This window comes from Rana temporaria, chromosome 1, assembly GCF_905171775.1.
Source record: "Rana temporaria chromosome 1, aRanTem1.1, whole genome shotgun sequence".
NCBI classification, from domain to species: Eukaryota; Metazoa; Chordata; class Amphibia; order Anura; family Ranidae; genus Rana; species Rana temporaria.
This window is the reverse complement of record NC_053489.1, coordinates 551,827,687-551,847,538: the sequence shown is the minus strand read 5'-3', so window position 1 is coordinate 551,847,538 and position 19,852 is coordinate 551,827,687. Positions and strand designations below refer to the sequence as shown.

The 19,852-nt window shown below is 41.6% G+C and overlaps 1 protein-coding gene across 6 annotated transcripts in view; it reads right to left on the bottom strand.

The window, feature by feature from the left end:
- WDR17 (WD repeat domain 17) overlaps positions 1-19,852 on the bottom strand; it is a 168,208-nt gene that overhangs the window by 20,175 nt on the left and 128,181 nt on the right. For 5 of the 6 annotated variants that reach the window (XM_040333663.1, XM_040333619.1, XM_040333628.1 and 2 more), the window contains 8 exons: positions 18,123-18,278; positions 17,567-17,631; positions 16,855-16,987; positions 13,040-13,128; positions 12,817-12,916; positions 10,133-10,272; positions 6,449-6,469; positions 1,575-1,686 (listed from right to left, as the gene is read on the bottom strand). In XM_040333663.1, coding sequence (XP_040189597.1) covers positions 1,575-1,686; positions 6,449-6,469; positions 10,133-10,272; positions 12,817-12,916; positions 13,040-13,128; positions 16,855-16,987; positions 17,567-17,631; positions 18,123-18,278 — 816 coding nt within the window. The remainder of the gene's footprint in view (positions 1-1,574; positions 1,687-6,448; positions 6,470-10,132; positions 10,273-12,816; positions 12,917-13,039; positions 13,129-16,854; positions 16,988-17,566; positions 17,632-18,122; positions 18,279-19,852) is intronic. The other variant, XM_040333636.1, reaches the window with a different exon arrangement.

Sequence of the window (19,852 nt, the reverse complement as noted above, 5' to 3'; positions counted from 1 at the left end):
CCTCCACTTCCTGCCACATAGCCAAAACAGGAAGTAGAAGGTAAATCTTCACAATGGGACACAGATGGCAAAAACACAGACAGGGGATATAACCCTCCCTTACTCTGACAAAAATCTATCTATTGGTTGGTAAAACCAGGTTTGGGACCTTGAGTCTGGAGACTTCGTAGAGACTTAGGAGGGATGAAGTCTCCAATCCTGGGTCCTGGTTTTGTGAACAACCAGCACACTAATTGAGCAGGTGTGTGCAGTGATTTTAGAAGAGACCCGACTATTGTTTAGGATTCCACCCCAGGTAAAACATCCCTTGTAATAGGAATAAGCATGACAGGTCCTCTTTGCAGTGAAATATGGGGTCAATACGACCCCGCATTTCACCTCTAGGCTGGGAAGCCTGAAATAAATAAACCGATCTCAGCTTCCCAGCCAAGGCGGCACCGTTTTTTTGAGTGCAGAGGCAGGGCGTGACGTCATAACATAGCGAGTGAGTGAGTAGGTGAGTAGGTAGAAGCACCGGAGGGTGTCGGGAGGGGAGATACGTCCTCTCTCGTCGCCCGTAAGAACAATCAAACGGTGGAACAGCCGCTATGATCGTTCTTATGGTGCAGGGAATCGCTGGCTCTAAAAGATGATATCTGAATGATGCCTTTAGCTGCAGGCATCATTCAGATATCCCTGCTCAAAATCAAGAACGTTCATATACGTACCTTGGGCAGGAAGTGGTTAAAGTTGTCTCACAATATCTAAGAAAGTCTCCAAAACCTGGTTAACTCAGCTGACTTCATACTAAAGGAATGTCATTACAAACTGACCAATACCTTAAAGGTCATGTTACTTGATGTTACTTGCAAGGGGGTTGGTCATTTCCTAACATTCAAGTCCTGTAAATAACACTACGAAAAACTTGTAATAGTTGAGTCTCTATCAGGATGAGCATTCGCCTGGGTCTGATGATCTGTGCCACGCCGTAAAAGACGGGGAGCATCATGGTGTACACAGCATCTTTAGCAGGGAGCTGGAGACTGAGGCTGCATTTATGCCTGAGCGTTTCATGCGTTTTTACCACAATTTTGCCGTGATTTTGTACAGGTCACCAATGTAAAAAGCAGAAAAACGACTGTAATCTGCCCCAAAGAAGCTCATGTTCTTTTTTGAGCGAAGGCATTTTTCTGGTGTTTTGCTTCAGGTGACAAAGTGCTTACATGTGAACAGGTGCCATTGAAATCAATAGGAATTTGCTTGTTGGGTGTTTTTCAGGTGTTTTTATGGGCTGAAAATGCTCAGGTGTGAATGTAGCCTGACAGTCACCAGCTCTCTGCTCAATGAGACCTGAGAACCGAGTGATCGGCTGTGTTTGATCGTTCAGTTTTCAGTGTTGGAGCCGGCGGGGGGCAGATGCAGCATCGGACCCATGCTGCTTCCACCTAGGTAAGTATGATTAGAAAAGAAAAAATATTCCCATACAACCACAAAAACATAAAACATGATAGAAACAATATATACATAGATCATTCTTTTAATATTTATTAATAATAATTATTTCTTTACAGTACATGTGAAAAATAGAAACATACTTTGCTGTGAAGGTCGTTAATCTCTGCAGTGCAGCCCGGGTAAAAAGCGCACAGCTTGACTAAGAAGAGCTCATTGTCAGGTATCATTCTCAGAAGATCTGCTGCCAAATCCCTGTAAAAAATAAACAATGCTCATACAGCTGGTCGCAGCAGCAGGGTTTCCAGCACAGCCCTGCTCATCGCAGCTATTTATAGAGAGAACGTGACAAGCATGTACTGTATTAGCACGTCTCGCCCACTTTACAGCATCACAGAAATCCACTACACAAGCTTATCTCAGGTGCTTAAATGCAGAATGGAATTAAAAAGCTTACATTTTCACTCTACACACAAGCAAATAATAGGAAAAAATGCATGTATGTTATTAATGTGTAATGATGCCTTGAACAATATAAAATAAATACTAAATGTCCATTAGATGGCATTATTAACACAGGTAATATATCAACATGTATTTTTTATTTGATTTATTTCGATTTTAAAATGGGCATTAAATTGCTTTTCAGAGGCTATTTCTAGCGCTAAAGTGCCTAAAAACCCACTCGGTGTGAAAGGGGTCTTAACCTCCCTGGCGGTATGATTCTGTCTGGAATTACTTACCAAAAGCGGTACCATTATTTGCAAGGAAATTTGGTGTTTTATACTGTAGGTCTGTAATTTTTAGGAATAACTCATTTAAATCTGACCAAACAAGAGTCTAGTAGGCATCCCGCGTATGATTTTTTTTTTAAACAAAATTATTAATGATAATATAATAAATAATTATAACAAATAATAATATAATTATAATAAAAATTATTCAATAATGTAATCAACTCAAAATCACTGAAATTTGCTCAGTTGCAGAATTGTCGCTGTCATTACTTTTATTTTTTTATGACGTATTTCCCCACAAATCCCCACAAATCGCTATCGCACAATTCTGCAAGTGATTATAATTTATTATTGCTGTTTTCTAGCTGCTCTAAAACCATTTTTGACATAAAGGGACACTTTTGGACAATCTACAGTTTTCAGGCAGAAAGAACAGTTTTTATTATATAAAAGAACATGTAGGACACTGGGCAGACCACTAGGGACAAGGGGGGGGTGTGTATTTTTTACATACAGTACTGTAATCTATAAGATTACAGTATACTGTGTGTATTGTGTTTATTTACTTTTTTGAATTTGGCACCGTTATCCACCTCCGCTGCACACTCTGCACAGCTACCCCGAGCGTGACTCGGGGATACCGATCGCAGCATGAAAAACCCACCCCGAGTCACGCTCGGGGATACAGCCAGGCAGGTTAAGGAAAAGTATCAGTCTTTGGGATACTGACCTTTAAAAAAGAACTACAATCATTTAGATTTTTTTAATATACTTTGGGCTAGATTCAAGTAGCCCGCCGTAAGTTTGTGCGGGCGTAGCGTATGTTATTTACACTACGCCACCGCAACTTACACGGGCAAGTGCAGTATTCACAAAGCACAGTATAGATACGCCGGCGTAAATAAATGCTGAATCTAGTCCTTTATATTTGAAAGAGATCAGCTTCATTTTCTTATCATTGTGTAATAATGTTAAAATAAAACTGTCTCTGTATAGTTGGTAAATATGGGCTCTGTATCTTTTATATAATATCAATACAGTCCGCCTACTTTAATTATGTGAACGGATTTGGTCCACATAATCTTTCTAGGCTATCATTTTTTTTCTACTGGGGGTGTATAGTATACTTTTAAATGACAGGTCGGCTTTGAATTAGAACTCCAGAAAGAACAAAAATTCTAGGTATTGCTGCCTAAACATAAATTATATTTATGCCTGTCCCACATATGGCTGCTGCTACATTCAGGAATATTTTTTGTTGTCGTACTGTAAGCGTTGAATGTTCAGAGCTGGAGCTTGTAATACCAATGGAAGTACACTAATCATAGAAAATTGCTTGTTGTACAATGCCGTTCAGAAAAACCTTAGGTCACTTTCACATTCTGTTTGTCCGATCTGTTGACAGATGAAAAACGGACACCAATGTATTTCTATGGGCAAGCAGATGTTAGCGGGTGATCATGTGCTGACATCCGCCTCCGTTAACATCCGATTTTTGAAACGGAAGAAGGCCCTATTTTTCTTCTGTTTAGAGGACAGAATGGACAAAAAATAGGACTTAGGCCTCGTACACACGGGCAAGAATCTCGTCAGAAAAAAATGTTGTTTTTCCCGATGAGATTCTTGGCAACAATCTCTTGCCGCCCGTGTGCACACACAGACCTTTCAAAAGAACCGCAGTTCTCTTGAAAGGCAAGAACACGGTGACGTGTTTGCGCACGACGAGCATGCGCTTGTCACATTCGATGCAATCGCCGCCATCTTGCTTCACCCTACCTATGCCGTGAAAGCTACCGTGCATGCGTCAAAGTCATTTCGAGCATGCGCTGGTTTCCACGGCGACAGGTAAGTATACACACCCTTGGGTTTCTCGTCGGGAAACAGGCCGACAAGAATCTCGGCGAGAAAATAGAGAGCAGGATCTCTATTTTTCTCGTCGAGATTCTGGCTAGATTTCCAGACGAGAAACCTGAAAGCCTCGTACACACGCTCGATTTACTCGGCAAGAAAGCTCTCCCAGCAGTTTTCTTGCTGGTTCTTGCCCAGAAAACCGAGCGTGTGTACGAGGCTAAACAGTAAATGGACAAACGGTCCATTTTTGCATTGGTAGTGGATGTAAATAAACTGGTGTAAAAACTGATGAAATACTAATGCCCTGTACACACGACCGGTTCGTCTGATGAAAATGGACCGATGGACCGTTTTCATTGGACGAACCGATCGTATATGGGCCCCGTCAGTTTTTTTCCCATTGGTGAAAAAAAATAGAACCTGTTCGTATGGTTAAAAAACCGATCGTCTGTGGGGAAATCCATCGGTCAAAAATCCACGCATGCTCAGAATCAAGTCGACGCATGCTCGGAAGCATTGAACTTCATTTTTCTCAGCACGTCGTTGTGTTTTGGGTCACCGCGTTGGACACGATCTGATATTTAACCAATGGTGTGTAGGCAAGACTGATGAAAGTCAGCTTCATCGGATATCTGATGAAAAAATCCATTGGTTCGTTTTCATCAGCGAACCGATCGTGTGTACAGGGCATAACTGATGAAAAACTGATGTAAACTGAATCGAAAAAAAAAAACATGACTGAACTGATGATACAAATGGAACCCCCATGTGAAAGGACCCTAATATTGTTTATATGCTTTTCAGTAAATGCAATGCTTTTTGTGATTGGAGGAGGGGCAGATCTCCTCTTCTCTTAGGAGATTATTAGACTATAGGAGCTTCCATTGCCAACCTGCACCCAAAAACAGGAGACTTCATCCTCAGCCTTCTTTTAGCAGTGCCAGGTCACTACATTGGATCAAGCCTATGCATTTTGGGTATCACTACACCTGATAGGTACATACTAGAGTTGTCCCGATACCGATACTAGTATTGGTATCGGGACCGATACTGAGCAATTGCGCGAGTACTTGTACTCGCGCAAATGCTCCCGATGCCTGACCCGATAAAAATTTTCTTCCCAGAGCTGGTGGAGAGGGGGTGGAGTGCGGGTGGAGAGGGGGTGGAGAGCGGGTGGAGAGGGGGCGGAGAGCGGGCGGAGCAGAGCAATCCTCGTATGGAGGAGAGGGGAGCTGCTGCCGCTGCCGCCTAGTCCCCTACGACAAAGCCAAGTCGTCGTTCCCCCCGCCGCTGCTGCCGACATCTAGTTAATTTGCGCTGGGGGAACAAAACAGCTTTCATTTGAATAGCTGTGTGTTACCTGCCGCGCCTCGTCATGTATAGACACTCCCCCTGGCCCAGAAACTATGATAGACATATCACCCGTCCCAGGATTGGACGGGTGATATGTCTATCAAAGTGCCCGGGCAAGGGGGAGTGACGAGGCGCGGCGGGCAACACACAGCTATTCAAATGAAAGTTGTTTTGTTCCCCCAGCGCAAATTAACTAGATGTCGGCGGCGGGGGGGGGGGGGGACTTGGCTTTCTCTTAGGGGACACATGGCTGCATTAGGGACTTGGCTTTCTCTTAGGGGGACACATGGCTGCATTAGGGACTTGGCTTTCTCTTAGGGGACACATGGCTGCATTAGGGACTTGGCTTTCTCTTAGGGGACACATGGCTGCATTAGGGACTTGGCTTTCTCTTAGGGGACACATGGCTGCATTAGGGACTTGGCTTTCTCTTTGGGGACACATGGCTGCATTAGGGACTTGGCTTTCTCTTAGTGGACACATGGCGGCATTAGGGACATGGCTGAATTAGGGACATGGCTGCATTAGGGACATGGCTGAATTAGGGACAAGGCTGAATTTAGGGACAAGGCTGAATTTAGGGACAAGGCTGCATTTGGGGACACATGGCTGCATTTAAAAAAAAGTATCGGTAATCGGTATCGGCGAGTACATGAAAAAAAGTATCGGTACTTGTACTCGGTCCTAAAAAAGTGGTATCGGGACAACCCTAGTACATACCTTTTTTTGACTCACTAAATAATGCAAGAAGAATAAAGATGAGAGTCCTAAAAGTGCATTTCAAACAAAAAAACAATGGGCACTTTTATATTTCTCTCCTGACAAATAATTTGAAATAATGAAAGTAAGAAGCTTAAATATGGAGCAGCAGCAACATCCGCAGACACAAGAAAGTACTACAGTGCATCAATTACAATTGGATTCAGCACATAACAAAGTGTTTTTGTAGCAATTGAACATATTTGAAGATATGTAATGCCTGGAAAGGTTTTAATAAACATATATTTATCTTCTCTGTCACTATATAGCAAATTCCATGTCACAAGTAGAAATAGAACACCAATCAATATGTGTACCTGTATCCAAGAGATGGAAAGCTAAACAAAAGGTAAATCATTAGAATTAGTGCCGTGTAGGAAATTCACACAATGTCAGTTACCACACATTAGTAAAAGCATGTTTCACAAGTTCTAATTGATAGACAATTTTCCCTGTCATTAAAAGTGAAGGCATACATTGAAATATAAAGAATTAGGACAACCTCAAACAAGTTAATGTGGTGCTACAAAGTTTTTCAAGTTTTACTTTGGAATTACATACTTCCCATTTTCATTTACAATAATAGTACGGTATATTCATTTTCTTTGCATTAAGATACTGCAAGTCTCTAACCATCTAGACATGTAACGAAAATTCTCATCGTCTAACGAAAGTTGTTACTGTGAAAACATTTTCTGTCTAAAATCTCTCTCTACACTACAAATACACTGGACCTATTAAACAGAACCTAAACGCTGGAAGCTGTGTCCAAAAAAAGGCCAGGGGACTAGTCAACAGTATTGCCTTTGGTCTGCCTGCAGTGAAAATGTCCCCATTATTGACTCCCTATGCCTTGTTCTGTACTGTGTCTCTGTGAGGGGTCAACCATCTAATGCCGCATACACACGATCGGTTCAACTGATGAGAATGGTCTGATGGACCCTTTTCATCGGTCAAAACCGATCGTGTGTGGGCGCCATCGGTTATTTAACCATCGGTTAAAAAAAAGGCAACTTGTTTTAAATTTAACCGATGGATTCCTAACCAATAGGACAAAACCGATCGTTAGTAGGCACAATCATTGGTTAAAAATCCATGCATGCTCAGAATCAAGTTGACGCATGCTTGGAAGCATTGAACTTAGTTTTTTTCAGCACGTTGTGTTTTACGTCACCGCGTTCTGACACGATCGTTTTTTTAACCGATGGTGTGTAGGCACGACGGACCATCAGTCAGCTTCATCGGTTAACCGATGAAAACGGTCCATCGGTTCGTTCTCATCGGATGGACTGATCGTGTGTACGCGACATTAGAGGAGGCAAGGATTTTGCTTGCTTATGTCAGAGCTTCCAGGAATAACAACAGTGAGAAGTGCAGTAGTGTCATCACTAAATATTACTCCAAATCTCCTGAAAACAGCAGCCAGAGGTAGCAGTGCCTTAAAAGAGAAGTATGTTTAATTTATTTTTTCTAAAAAGTCCCCTGCCGTCTCTGCACTCAGAACCAAGCCATCAAACACCGCCGATGGCTCGGTTCTCACACCTCCCCGTGCAGAGCGATGCCGACTGTCAGGCCTCGTACACACAACCGAGAAACTCGACGGGCGAAACACATCGTTTTGCTCGTTGAGTTCCTTGTGAAGCCATCGAGAAACTCGACAAGCCAATTTTCTCCATTCCCGTCGAGGAAATAGAGAACTTGCTCTCTTTTTGGCTCGTCGAGTTTCTTGACAGTTTCCTCGACGAAAATGTACACACGACCGGTTTCCTCGGCAAAAAAATATCTCCCAGCAAGTTTCTTGCTGGTTTTTGCCGAGAAACTCGGTCGTGTGTACGAGGCTTCAGTCAGCATCTCTGCTGCTCTGCTACACTCCATACGGAGAGGCTGAGCTAGCTACTGCTAAATTAAAAAGTCAGGATCACTCCAAAGTCTTGAGCAGCTGAGTGATGTCAGCCTACAGTGGACTTTAGCCCGCTGTTGACTGAATGTTGCACTCATCACACAGTCTCATAGGGAAACATTTATTTTCACACGTCATGCGACATGAGCTCCCAATGTTGGAGCGTTTGCTTTTTTCTATTACAAGGGATGATTACATTACTTGTAATAGGAATACAATTGATCCATTTTTTTTTCAGTGTAAAAAATAATAAAATAAATAAAAATAAATAACAAAACAAACAACATTTTTTTTTAAAGCGCCCCGTCCCGACGAGCTGGCGCGCAGAAGCGAACGCATACGTGAGTAGCGCCCGCATATGAAAACGGTGTTCAAACCACACAAGTGAGGTATCACCACGATCGTTAGAGTGAGAGCAATAATTCTAGCCCTAGACCTCCTCTGTAGCTCAAAAGATGGAACCTATTGAATTTTTTAAACGTCGCCTATTGAGATTTTTAAGGGTAAAAGTTTGATGCCATTCCACGAGCGGGCGCAATTTTGAAGTGTGACATGTTGTGTACCATTTTACTCGGCGTAACATTATCTTTCACAATATATAAAAAATTGTGCTAACTTTACTGTTGTCTTATTTTTTAATTCAAAAAAGTTAATTTTTTCCAAAAAAAGTGTGCTTGTAAGACAGCTGCGCAAATACGGTGTGACAAGAAGTATTGCAATGACCGCCATCTCTAGGGTGTTAGAAAAAAATATATATATAATGTTTGGGGGTTTTAAGTAATTTTCTAGCAAAAAAACTGTTTTAGTCTTGTAAACGCCAAATCTGAAAAACACTCAAGGTCCTTAAAGCAGGGGTTCACCCTAAAAAAATGTTTTTCTTTATCTACCATCTTATCCAGCATACTAGCTTTAGCTACAGTATGCCTTTTTTTTTTTTTTGCGCTGTACTTACCGTTTAATCGTCCAGTTTTGTTTCAGACTCCGGCGGGGAAATAGGCGTTCCTATGAAGAGGGGAACATGATTGACGTCCGGCTATGGCGCATCACGCGTTCCGAAAATAGCCGAAATAGGACTCGGATATATACGGCGCCTGCGCAGTCAGCTCCTAGTCTGTGCGCAGGCGCCGTAAAGCGCCCTAAAGAGCCCAGTCCTACGCGCCATAGCCGGACGTCAATCATGTTCCCCTCTTCATAGGAACGCCTACTCCCCGGAGTCTGAAACGAAACTGAAGGATTAAACATTAAGTACAGCACAAAAAAAAAAAAAAGGCATACTGTAGCTGACGCTAGTATGCTGTATGGGATGGTACATAGATGTTTTTTAGGGTGAACCTCCGCTTTAAGTGGTTAAGGAGTTACACATTAATTATTGCTATTAGTTATGAAGTAATATAATTTGAGGTGATTTATTAATTTATATACTGCATATTTTGTGACACATTAATAAAATAATAAATATGCAGTTAGTGCTGTATTGAAATATATTATTTGTTCTGGTTTATTTACATTTATGCAAAATTTTTAGCTTTACTAAGAGAGCAGGATTTGTGGGATCTATTTATCAAAGAGGGTAGTTCAAGCCATTGAAATTGTTTTACTGTATAATCTGGTGAAGTGAAGAGAAAATAATTATCAAAGTTGTCAGCAAAACACCCTGTGTAACATATTGACTTTATGAGGAGTGATAGGTAGGTTGGCATCTTCAACAACTACATTCATAAGATACATGCGGCCTTATTTGTAATCATTTGTGAACACATTGAGGCTGCATTGCGACTGGTAAGAAAAACGTATGCTCTTTTTCTATGTGATGAAAAAGTTTGTGGTAAATCCCCTACTAGTTAACTTTACTAAACAAATATATAAAACATTACAATAACATTAACAAGAAAACTAGTAGAATTAAGAAGCAAATTAGCTCTATTGATATCAAAAGTTTTACAGACCTTGATAAATTGTGTGAGGGAATCAAAATGGAAATGTCATAGAAAAATAGGTAAAACTTACAATAGCATCCTTGATGAACAAGCCTGATGGTGAATGAAATGCTGCACTCATCACACAGTCTCAAGGATCACACTCATTGTATCGCTATACACACCATGTTGTTACTGTCATGCATTTCCTTGCCAGTAGTTCCAGTGCATATTGAGTGGCTTCAGCAGCACTCTCTCCAAGGACCGTGCCGACACATACCGCCAGTTCCAGCTCATTGCCACGAATGAGGTTGGCCATGGCCAGCTTTAATAAAGTAAAATACATTAGCTTTACTAGAAAGTCCTTTGCATGCAGTGACTGACTACATTCAGCTGTAGAATTAAATAATAGTGGAAGTTCCTATCTACGGTAGTATTTTAAATATAGGGCTCTCAGGACCACACAGAAGCCACGAAAAGTTGCAGCCAACTTTCATTTCCAGCCACAGACACAAGACCCAGATCATTTTTAGTTTACATATTTATTATTAAACTCTGTCTTATGCCTGCCATTCTCCTCTAATTTGTACTGTTTGCATAGATCAGGCATGTCCAAAGTCCGGCCCGCGTTTCGGTTTGATGTGGCCCCCACTTGGAATTTTTTATATACATTCATCTGTGGCCCCCCCCAAGTATATCCATCTGTGGCCCCCAAGCTCGAGCGTGTTCTGTTTTTTTTTGCTGTGAATATATCTATCTTCTTTAGCTGAACAAATCCCTGAGTGCCGCACTCATTGTTGGGATAAGCCGGGGTGTGTGGCTGGGCGTGTTGCTGGGGCGTGTTCAGAAGTGACTGTGATTGGTGGTGGTGCTGCGTGCTGTCAGCTTCCTTGCGGGCTCGGGCACATCGACTTGAACACGCCACAGCCACACGCCCCGGCTCATCCTAACAATGAGCGGGGCGCGGCGCTCATGGATTTGTCAGGCTAAAGAAGATAGATGTAGTCACAGCAATAAAAACTACACGCTCAAGCTTGGGGGCCACAGATGGATATACTTGGGGGGCTACAGATGGATATACTTGGGGGGCTACAGATGAATATATATGTAAATTTCAAGAAGGGGCCACATCAAACCGGAACGCTTTTCCTTCAAGTCAGTGAGAGGCGCTGGTGGAGTTGGCTGGCTAAAGAAAAGATTATTATTTAAAAAAAATAACAAATACTCAAGCTCATCTTTACCCCGAGAGGTGCTTGGGGATTGGTCAGAGGCTAAAGAAGAGAAAGAGAGATAGAGGTGTAGATATACAGTATATATATATATATATATATATATATATATATATATATATATATATATATATATATATATATATATATATATATATATATATATATATATTTTTTTTTTTTATTATTTTATTTTTTTTTTGTCATTTTTATATTGTCATCAATATTGCAAAATGAATAGTATGCTGTTTGCAATAAACTTTACATAAAATATTTAATTTGCATTTAATTTTAATGGTTCAAAGAAAGTCAGGCAAAATTGTTGGCCCTCACGCATGTTCACTTCATGAAATTTGTCCCTCTTTGAAAAAAGTTTGGACACCCCTGGGCTAGATTATAATTGTTGGTGCATCACACAAATAGCAGCCCTATCAAAGGATCAATTATGGCTTTCTTAAAGCAACCCTATGCTTTTTCAATGGAAGGAAATACAAAAGGTTTGCTTTAATGCTTCCATCCTTAGCAGCACATCCTCACCTTTCCTTATCTTCCCATCACTCCATTTAGCTAAAAGGCAAAGAAAATATCCAGTAATTCCAGGTATAGAGAAGCATTGAGCGTCCTCCATGTGACAGCATGTGGCACAGAACTGTCATATAGAGCGGGGTGAGTCTCCGGCCCTGTGAACGCTCCAACTGGAGTACCTTGGAGCTTATACAAGGTTACCTTTCTTTGTTTCTGGTGGATGAACAGAGCAGGGGTAGTAGCATAGGAAAGGTAAGTATGTGCTGCTGGGTAGGAGGGCATTAAAGTGAACCTGTTTCTCTGCCCAGGTGCTGTTTCCTAGTAGTCACCATTAGTCATGGATTAAAAAGGTTTTTTTCTTCAACATGTCGACATCTTTAAAAAGGGTATTTTTCCCTCGCTAATAAGATGCTAAGGGGGTAATCCACAAAGATCCGGCGTAACCTAATTTTTCCCATTTAAGTTACACTGCCTTAAAATTTCTACCTAAGTGCCCGATCCACAAAGCACTTACCTAGACATTTTTGGCTGTGTAACTTAAATTCCGCCGGCGCAAGGCGTTCCTATTTTCATGGGGGCGATTCCCATTTAAATTAGGCGCGCCGGCCGTACTGCGCATGCTCGTGACGTCATTTTCCCGATGTGCATAGCGCGAAATTACGTTACGCCGAGCTTTGTGGATTGCAACTAAAAAAAATTCAAAACAAAAAAAAAATCGCGTCGCTGGACAGAAGGGTCTGTTTTTACAAGGTGTAAACAGTTTACACTTTGTAAAAGCAGCCCTAATTTTGCATTTGCAAACTAAAACTTACGGAGAAAAAACGAAGCTGAAAAGCTTCGTGGATCTCTGTAAGTGCTAATTTGCATACCCGAGGCGGCATTTCGACACGAAATGCCCCCAGCGGCGGATGCGGTACTGCATCCTAAGATCCGGCAGTGTAAGTCCCTTACACATGCCGGATCTTCTGTCTATCTCTTGGAAACTGATTCTGTGGATCAGTTCCATAGTTAGAAACAGGGATACGACGACGTAACAGCAGTTACGCCGGCGTATCCCTTTTGAGGATCTGGCCCTAAATTACAGAGATTTATATAAACAGCCAAGTGATTCTTACTTCATTGTTGTCCACTGCCAAATGGCAGCATGCTGCAAGTACAGCCCGCCCATCTTGGAAATACCACTCTGCCAGTTCTGTACTGACTCGATGCAGAAGCCTGTACAGAGGACAGTAAAACAAAATAATAAAATGGCATTCAAACAGCTCACAATCTGTATGACCATTTGACTGAAGGTGTACATTTTTCAAACTGCGAATGGATAGATGTATGGCCACTTACCCCGTATAATCTTCCACATTGTTGCCTTCAGTTGGGGATACAGTCGTTACTGAAACATGATCAGACTGTATGTTGCCTTCACAAGCTGCCTAGAAGTAAATAAGCAAGTTAATCAGTAGAAAGCGCTTAGTGCGATTTTTACAAGCAATTCAAATTCTTCAGGTTCTGAATGAGCACTGGTCAGCGGACTGAATATTGTTTTTTTTTTTTTTAACTCTTGGATGCTTCAATTTTCTTAGTAGTAGTTTTTGTCCTTGTATTTTATTGCCACAACATTAGATCTTTGTTCAAAGATGTTCATTTTAATAACGTTCGTTTGATCTACTAATTATTAGTGGGGTCAAACTGAAGTTCGTTTTTGATTGCAATGATGAAAAAATCCGAAGGATTTGTAAAAATGTCTAAAGCTGGGTACACACTAGCAGATTTTCGAACAAACCTTCATTTGAATATTCATACGAGCAATTGTAAAAAAAATTCTCAGCACATTTCACCGCTTGATGAATGTTATTTGAAAATAGTTAAAAAAAAATAATATTCAATTTTGAAGTGACCGGAAAATTAAAAAACAAACGTTCTTAAAACAATGAAAATCTACTAGTGCAGGGGTCCCCAATCCTTGGTTTGTGGCTTTTTGGGGGCCGAAACGAGCCAGCATAACCTGAACTGCCACCCTCCCACCACCAGAGGGCGCCTGCTCCCTTTCTCCCAGCAACACTACTCCCTTCCCTCTCTGGTCACCTTACCTACAGGGAAGAAGGAGACTGGGAGAGGAGGTGACAAGAAAGTGACTTCTTAAGTAATATTATCACTGCTGATACTGTTTCTTTAGAGGTCAATTTAGAGGTCAATTGATCCGCGGATCAGTTCCAGCGGATAAATCCGGTCGTCTGTACGGCCTAGCGGATATTTATCCGCGGAGATTCCTCGGCCCGATCCATTTCAAGCGGATATAAATTTCTTAGCATGCTAAGAAATTTATCCGCTTGAATCGGTTCCAGCGGATTGATCCGGTGGTCTGTACAGACTCACCGGATCAATCCGTCTGCTCCCCTCCCTCGCATGCGTCGTAATGATTCGACGCATGCGTGGAAGCACTTACATTCCAGCGTCGCGCACGTCGCCGCGTCATCATCGCGGCGACGGTGCGACACGTCACCGCGGATGGATTCCGCGCGGATTTTGATCCGATGGTGAGTACAAGCCATCGGATCCAAATCCGGAGGAGAAATCTCTGCTGGAAACGGTCCGGTGGACCGTTTCCAGCGGAGATCCCCTCGTGTGTACGGGGCCTAAGTGTATAGCTGTTAGAGCTTAATGAAGGCCCCTGGTATTCAGTATAAATGTGCAACTAGCACTGACTATACCTGCAATGTTTTAGCTGCCAATACCAATTTTTCTACCAATAGCAGCTCACGTGGGTATATGGTTAGAGACTGCACACCACATCAGTACAATGTTTAAAAAGACATACCTTGATTCGTGTACTGAAAGTTTTAGTACCAAGATTACCATTATAGTTTCCATCAAAGTAGAATATACAGTATCTCACAAAAGTGAGTACACCCCTCACATTTTTTGTAAATATTTTATTACATCTTTTCATGTGATAACACTGAAGAAATGACATGTTGCTACAATGTAAAGTAGTGAGTGTACAGCTTGTATAACAGTGTAAATTTGCTGTCCCCTCAAAATAACTCAACACACAGCCATTAATGTCTTAACTGCTGGCAACAAAAGTACAGAGTACACCCCTAAGTGAAAATTTCCAAATTAGGCCCAAAGTGTCAATATTTTGTGTGGCCACCATTATTTTCCAGCACTGCCTTAACCCTCTTGGACATGGAGTTCACCAGAGCTTCACAGGTTTCCAATGGAGTCCTCTTCCACTCCTCCATGACGACATCACAGAGCTAGTAGATGTAAGAGACATTGCGCTCTTCCACCTTCTGTTTGAGGATGCCCCACAGATGCTCAATAGGGTTTAGGTCTGGAGACATGCTTGGCCAGTCCATCACCTTTACCCTCAGCTTCTTTAGCAAGGCAGTGGTTGTCTTGCAGGTGCGTTTGGGGTCGTTATCATGATGGAATACTGCCTGTGGCCCAGTCTCAGAAGAGAGGGGAGCGAGCTCTGCTCACGGATACAAATGTAACAGTTTTTAGTACAGGAGCAAGAGAGCCCCAAGAAATAGGGACAGAGAGGAGGAAATAAGAAGAGAAAAGCTAGAAATGGAATAGGGAAGGAGGAAGAAGAAGTAGGGAGGGAGATTGTCGGCGTGGGCGCGCGAACCCACAAGGGGTCGTGGCGTTACAGCGAGGCAATGACCTACCGCTCATGGGGAAGATAAGGTGACTTCAAACTCAGGGGGGAGGAAATTCTCCAACCAGGGGGACCATATTTTGTCATGCCGAGAAACCCGGTCCAGGACAATCGCTTCGGTCTTACTATGGATCATTGCTTGGGTCACTCTGTGTTTTACTTCGGTTATGTGGAGTTTAGGGGTCTTCCAGGCTTTGGCTTTATTATATCTTTTCATGTGACAACACTGAAGAAATTACACTTTGCTACAATGTAAAGTAGTGAGTGTACAGCTTGTATAATAGTGTAAATTTAGTTTATATTTCCTTAATTTTGAATTTACAGAGTACATACTGTTGTTTTGCACTATTTTTGGAATCGTCTCCATTGTTGTCTTGGATCTAGTTGTACCTATATACAATGTCCCCAATAGTATCCGTTGTACAAACCTTTCTAGTATGTCTGCATTGTTCTCAAGCTATCTGTGCTCAGAAGTTCCCAATGTCACGTTTGTATCCATTATAACTGAGATGTACCATTATATTCCCTTTATTGACTCAATCTGAAATGTTGACCATGTTACTCTGTGCATTTTATTTTTCAATAAAAAATTTGAACAATAAAAGATATAATAAAATATTTACAAAAATGTGAGGGGTGGACTCACTTTTGTGACATACTGTAAATGTTGTGTTTCCCAAACTCACCATCAGTGTCCGGGTACCACATGTACTATGAAATATTATTATAAAATTTAGTATTAACTAAAAAATGGTATTAAAGTGGGGCATTTGTGAAATTCTAAGTCAGAACACACTGCTTTCTTCAAAAGCTATTTTTATTTTTATTATTATGGTAATTAAGGGTCCTTTCAGACTGGGCGGACTCCCTCAAGCGGATCCACCTGCTCAGCGGGGAATCTGCTGATCCCCGCTGAGCAGGTGAATGACAGGTTTGTTTCTGCTATGCTATGCAGAGCGGAAATTTACACATCCCGCTGTTCTTAATGGCACAGTCGGATGGAAACGGACAGCTTGTCCATTTCCATCCGACTGTCATTCGATACGTTAGACGGATGGGGAATGTATCTCCATCCATCTGTTTTTAGCGGACCGGCCTGCATCGGATGCCAGCGGGTGTCCACTGACATCAGTCGCTCCATAGAGAACAATGAGTGGTCCTATTGGGTTTGCCTAAAAAAACGGACAGCAGGCCTGATCGGTCTGCTGGTGTGAAAGGGGCCTCCTTACTTGGAAACAAGAAAAAAGATGAAAAATTTTAAGATTAAGAGAAGGGAATTCATCTTCTATATTGTTCCCAGTGATATATTACAGGGGTTTTGTTAGAACCTTGTTCTTTTACATCATATGTCATCTTATCTAGAATGTTACAACATGTGGATCTGTCAGTAGAGAGGATACCTTATAATCGATAAATATTCTTGGCAGAAAACAAACTTCATGACTCATTGATTTCTAAAACAAGATCCATCATGAACAGACGACAGTCATACCTGTGCCACAAGTAAAGCCTCTTTAAGTTGCCCTCTGGAGGTAAAGAAATGTACCAATCTTTTCACATCCCCAGTAGCTATGCAGTAGGGAATGACATCATCATTTTCCTCTTCAATGAGCTGACTCGCTCTTCTAAATAATACAAATAAAATCACAAACAATATAGAGAATTCTGATATATTTAAAAGAGAAGTGCAGGATTCTGAAAAAAAATAAACATTCATGCCTACCTATGTAGATGCAGCATTGAAATGGTTCTGTAGATGTTCCCAGCCAGCTCTACACTGAGAACTGAGAGAACAAAGACCGGTGGGAAAACCGGCCGTGTGTATGCTCCATAGCAGTTTTCCCGATAGGAAAACTGCGAGCCAAAAAATGTTAACTTGTTCTCTTTTTTCCCGCCGATTCTTGGCGGTTTTTTGCTCGGCAATTTTCCTATGGGAAACACTGCAGTGGAGCTTACAACCGGCCTTGTGTAAACGGGAGAAGCAACCAAGCAGGTTCTAGGGGTTTCCCCTCGGTTTTCCTGGCAGACTTTTGACCGCCGGGAAAACCGATCATGTGTACGAGGCATCAGACTACGGTTATTAAACTACTCTATAAAAACATTTTTTAACAAGCACTCACCTCTCTAGCCACTTGCAATATAAATGAATTTATGCTCAAAGATTCTCAAAGATCACAACAAAGGTTCTGATACTGTTCACTCACCTTTGCATTAATTTTTTCCAGTATTTCATAGAAACACCAGGAGCCACTGATAGCGCTTTATCCCACTAGAAATGAAAAAAAAAAAAAAATTATACAAACAGTATAAATTTGCATTCTTTTAGAACAGTGGTTCTTATCCTTCTTTTTTTTCCCTAACTCCTTTAAGAATCCAATGAAAGCTATGTACTGGTGAGCAGGTCCTCCCACTACAGGCTACCTGCAGAAAACTAGGGGAGGGTGTATACGAGACCAGTCTCCTGCACAAAGAGGGAGAACAGAAGTGACCAGTCTCCTGCACAGAGGCAAAGTTCAGGAGGTGTTCCATGCTGCATTACAGCACAGATTTGAAAGTAATACACAAAGGATATCAAAAATCAAATAAGTGTACACATGATTCTTGAAATTAATCAATAGCCTGGATTTTAAAATTTCTATAAATTTGCCCTTTTGGCAAATGAGGCCAGAAATTGTTTTAATAGAGCTACCCACAGAGGAACAATCTGTGCTGATTTTACTGTCACTTTACTGGCTTCAGTGTTAAAATTGCATTCTGTACCTCTCCAAGTTCGACTAACAGTTCACAATATCTTTGGATCTGTCCGAGTCTCAAATGGATCTCTGCAGCTTCTTTTAGCCTCTCTTCTTTGCTTGGAGCACCAATGCCACCACCGAACTTGGACATCTTCACTGTTGTTAGCTCCTGGGCTTTAGACTGTCAGGGATACATACGTATATTCAATATTTATCAACAATCAAAAACAATAATTTTTTTTGTTTATGCATAGTTAACTGTCATTCATATCCAAAGCCAAATACAGGGTGGAGTTGATTTACTAAAACGGGAGAATGGGAAATCTGGTGCAGCTGTGCATGGTAGCCAATCAACTTCTAACTTCAGCTTGTTCAATTAAAGTGGTTGTATAGTAATTTTTATAACTTTTACCTACAGGTAAGTCTATAATAAGGCTTACCTGTGGGTAAAAAGAATATCTTCTAAACCTGTACGGTTTAGGAGATATTCCCCTTGCAATGAGCCGCTGACTTCAGCGGCGCATGCGCATCAGGGATTCTCGGCTGAAAGCCCGGCAAATGCCAGACCTTGCCGAAAAGAAGTCTCCCGCGGTGCATAATAGCTCATTATGCCTTTTGCCTTACAGATGTACGAAAAAAAAAAAAAGTGTCAGCGGGTATACAACCGCTTTAAGCTTTGACAAAAAAATACGAAAAACACCTGGATGCTCATTTGTTTCTGTGCAATGTTGCACCAGATTTTGCACTCTCCAGCAAAAAAAGTCTTCATTCAGTAACCCTAACCACGTAATGTGAGTTCTATTAATAAAGCAAGTTTGTTGGCTACCATAAATGTATAAAAGTAAAGTGAAATCACTGTCCAAGAGAAGGTATACAAGCATACCCCACTTTTAAGTACACAATGGGGTTTATTTACTAAAGCTGGAAAGCGCAAAATCAGGCTCACTTCTGCATAGAAACCAATGAGCTTCCAGGTTTTTTTACCAGGCTTAATTGAACAAGCTGGGGTTAGAAGCTCCATGGTTTCTAGGCAGAAGTGAGCCTGATTTCGCGCTTTCCAGCGATAGTAAATAATCCCCATTCTGTACTTAAAAGTGGGATATGCCTGTAATAAAGAGATTTCAATTAGGCCTCGTACACACGACCGTTTTCCTCGACAGAATCCATCAAGAAACTTGGTGGCAGAGCTTTTTTGCAGAGGAAACCGGCAGTGTGTATGTTTTTCATCGAGGAAACTGTCGAGGAACTGGACAAGAAAAAAAGAGAGCAAGTTCTCTTTTTCCTCGACGGGAGTCTCAATTTCCTCGTCAGGGTTCCTCGTCAGGCTGGTTTTCGACGAGAAACACGAGCGTGTGTATGCTAAGAAAACCGCGCATGCTCAGAATAAAGTATGAGACGGGAGCACACCTTCGGTAAAAGTAGCGTTTGTAATGGAGATAGCACATTCGTCACGCTGTAACAGTCTGAAAAGTGCAAATTGTCTCTCACCAAACTTTTACTTAACACGCAGTAACATGAGATTAGCAAAAGCAGCCCCAAGGGTTGTGCCAGTGGAATCGAACTTCCCCTGCCGTTGTATGTGTTGTACGTCACCGCGTTTGAGAACGAGGAGATTTGGTCTTGACAGTGTGTACGCAAAGAAAGCTTGTCAAGTTTCCCCACAAGCCTGTCAAAGAACTCGCCGAGGAAACCGATGTTTAATTTATGACGAGTTCCTCGATCGTGTGTACGAGGCCTCACTGTTGTAAGCCATAA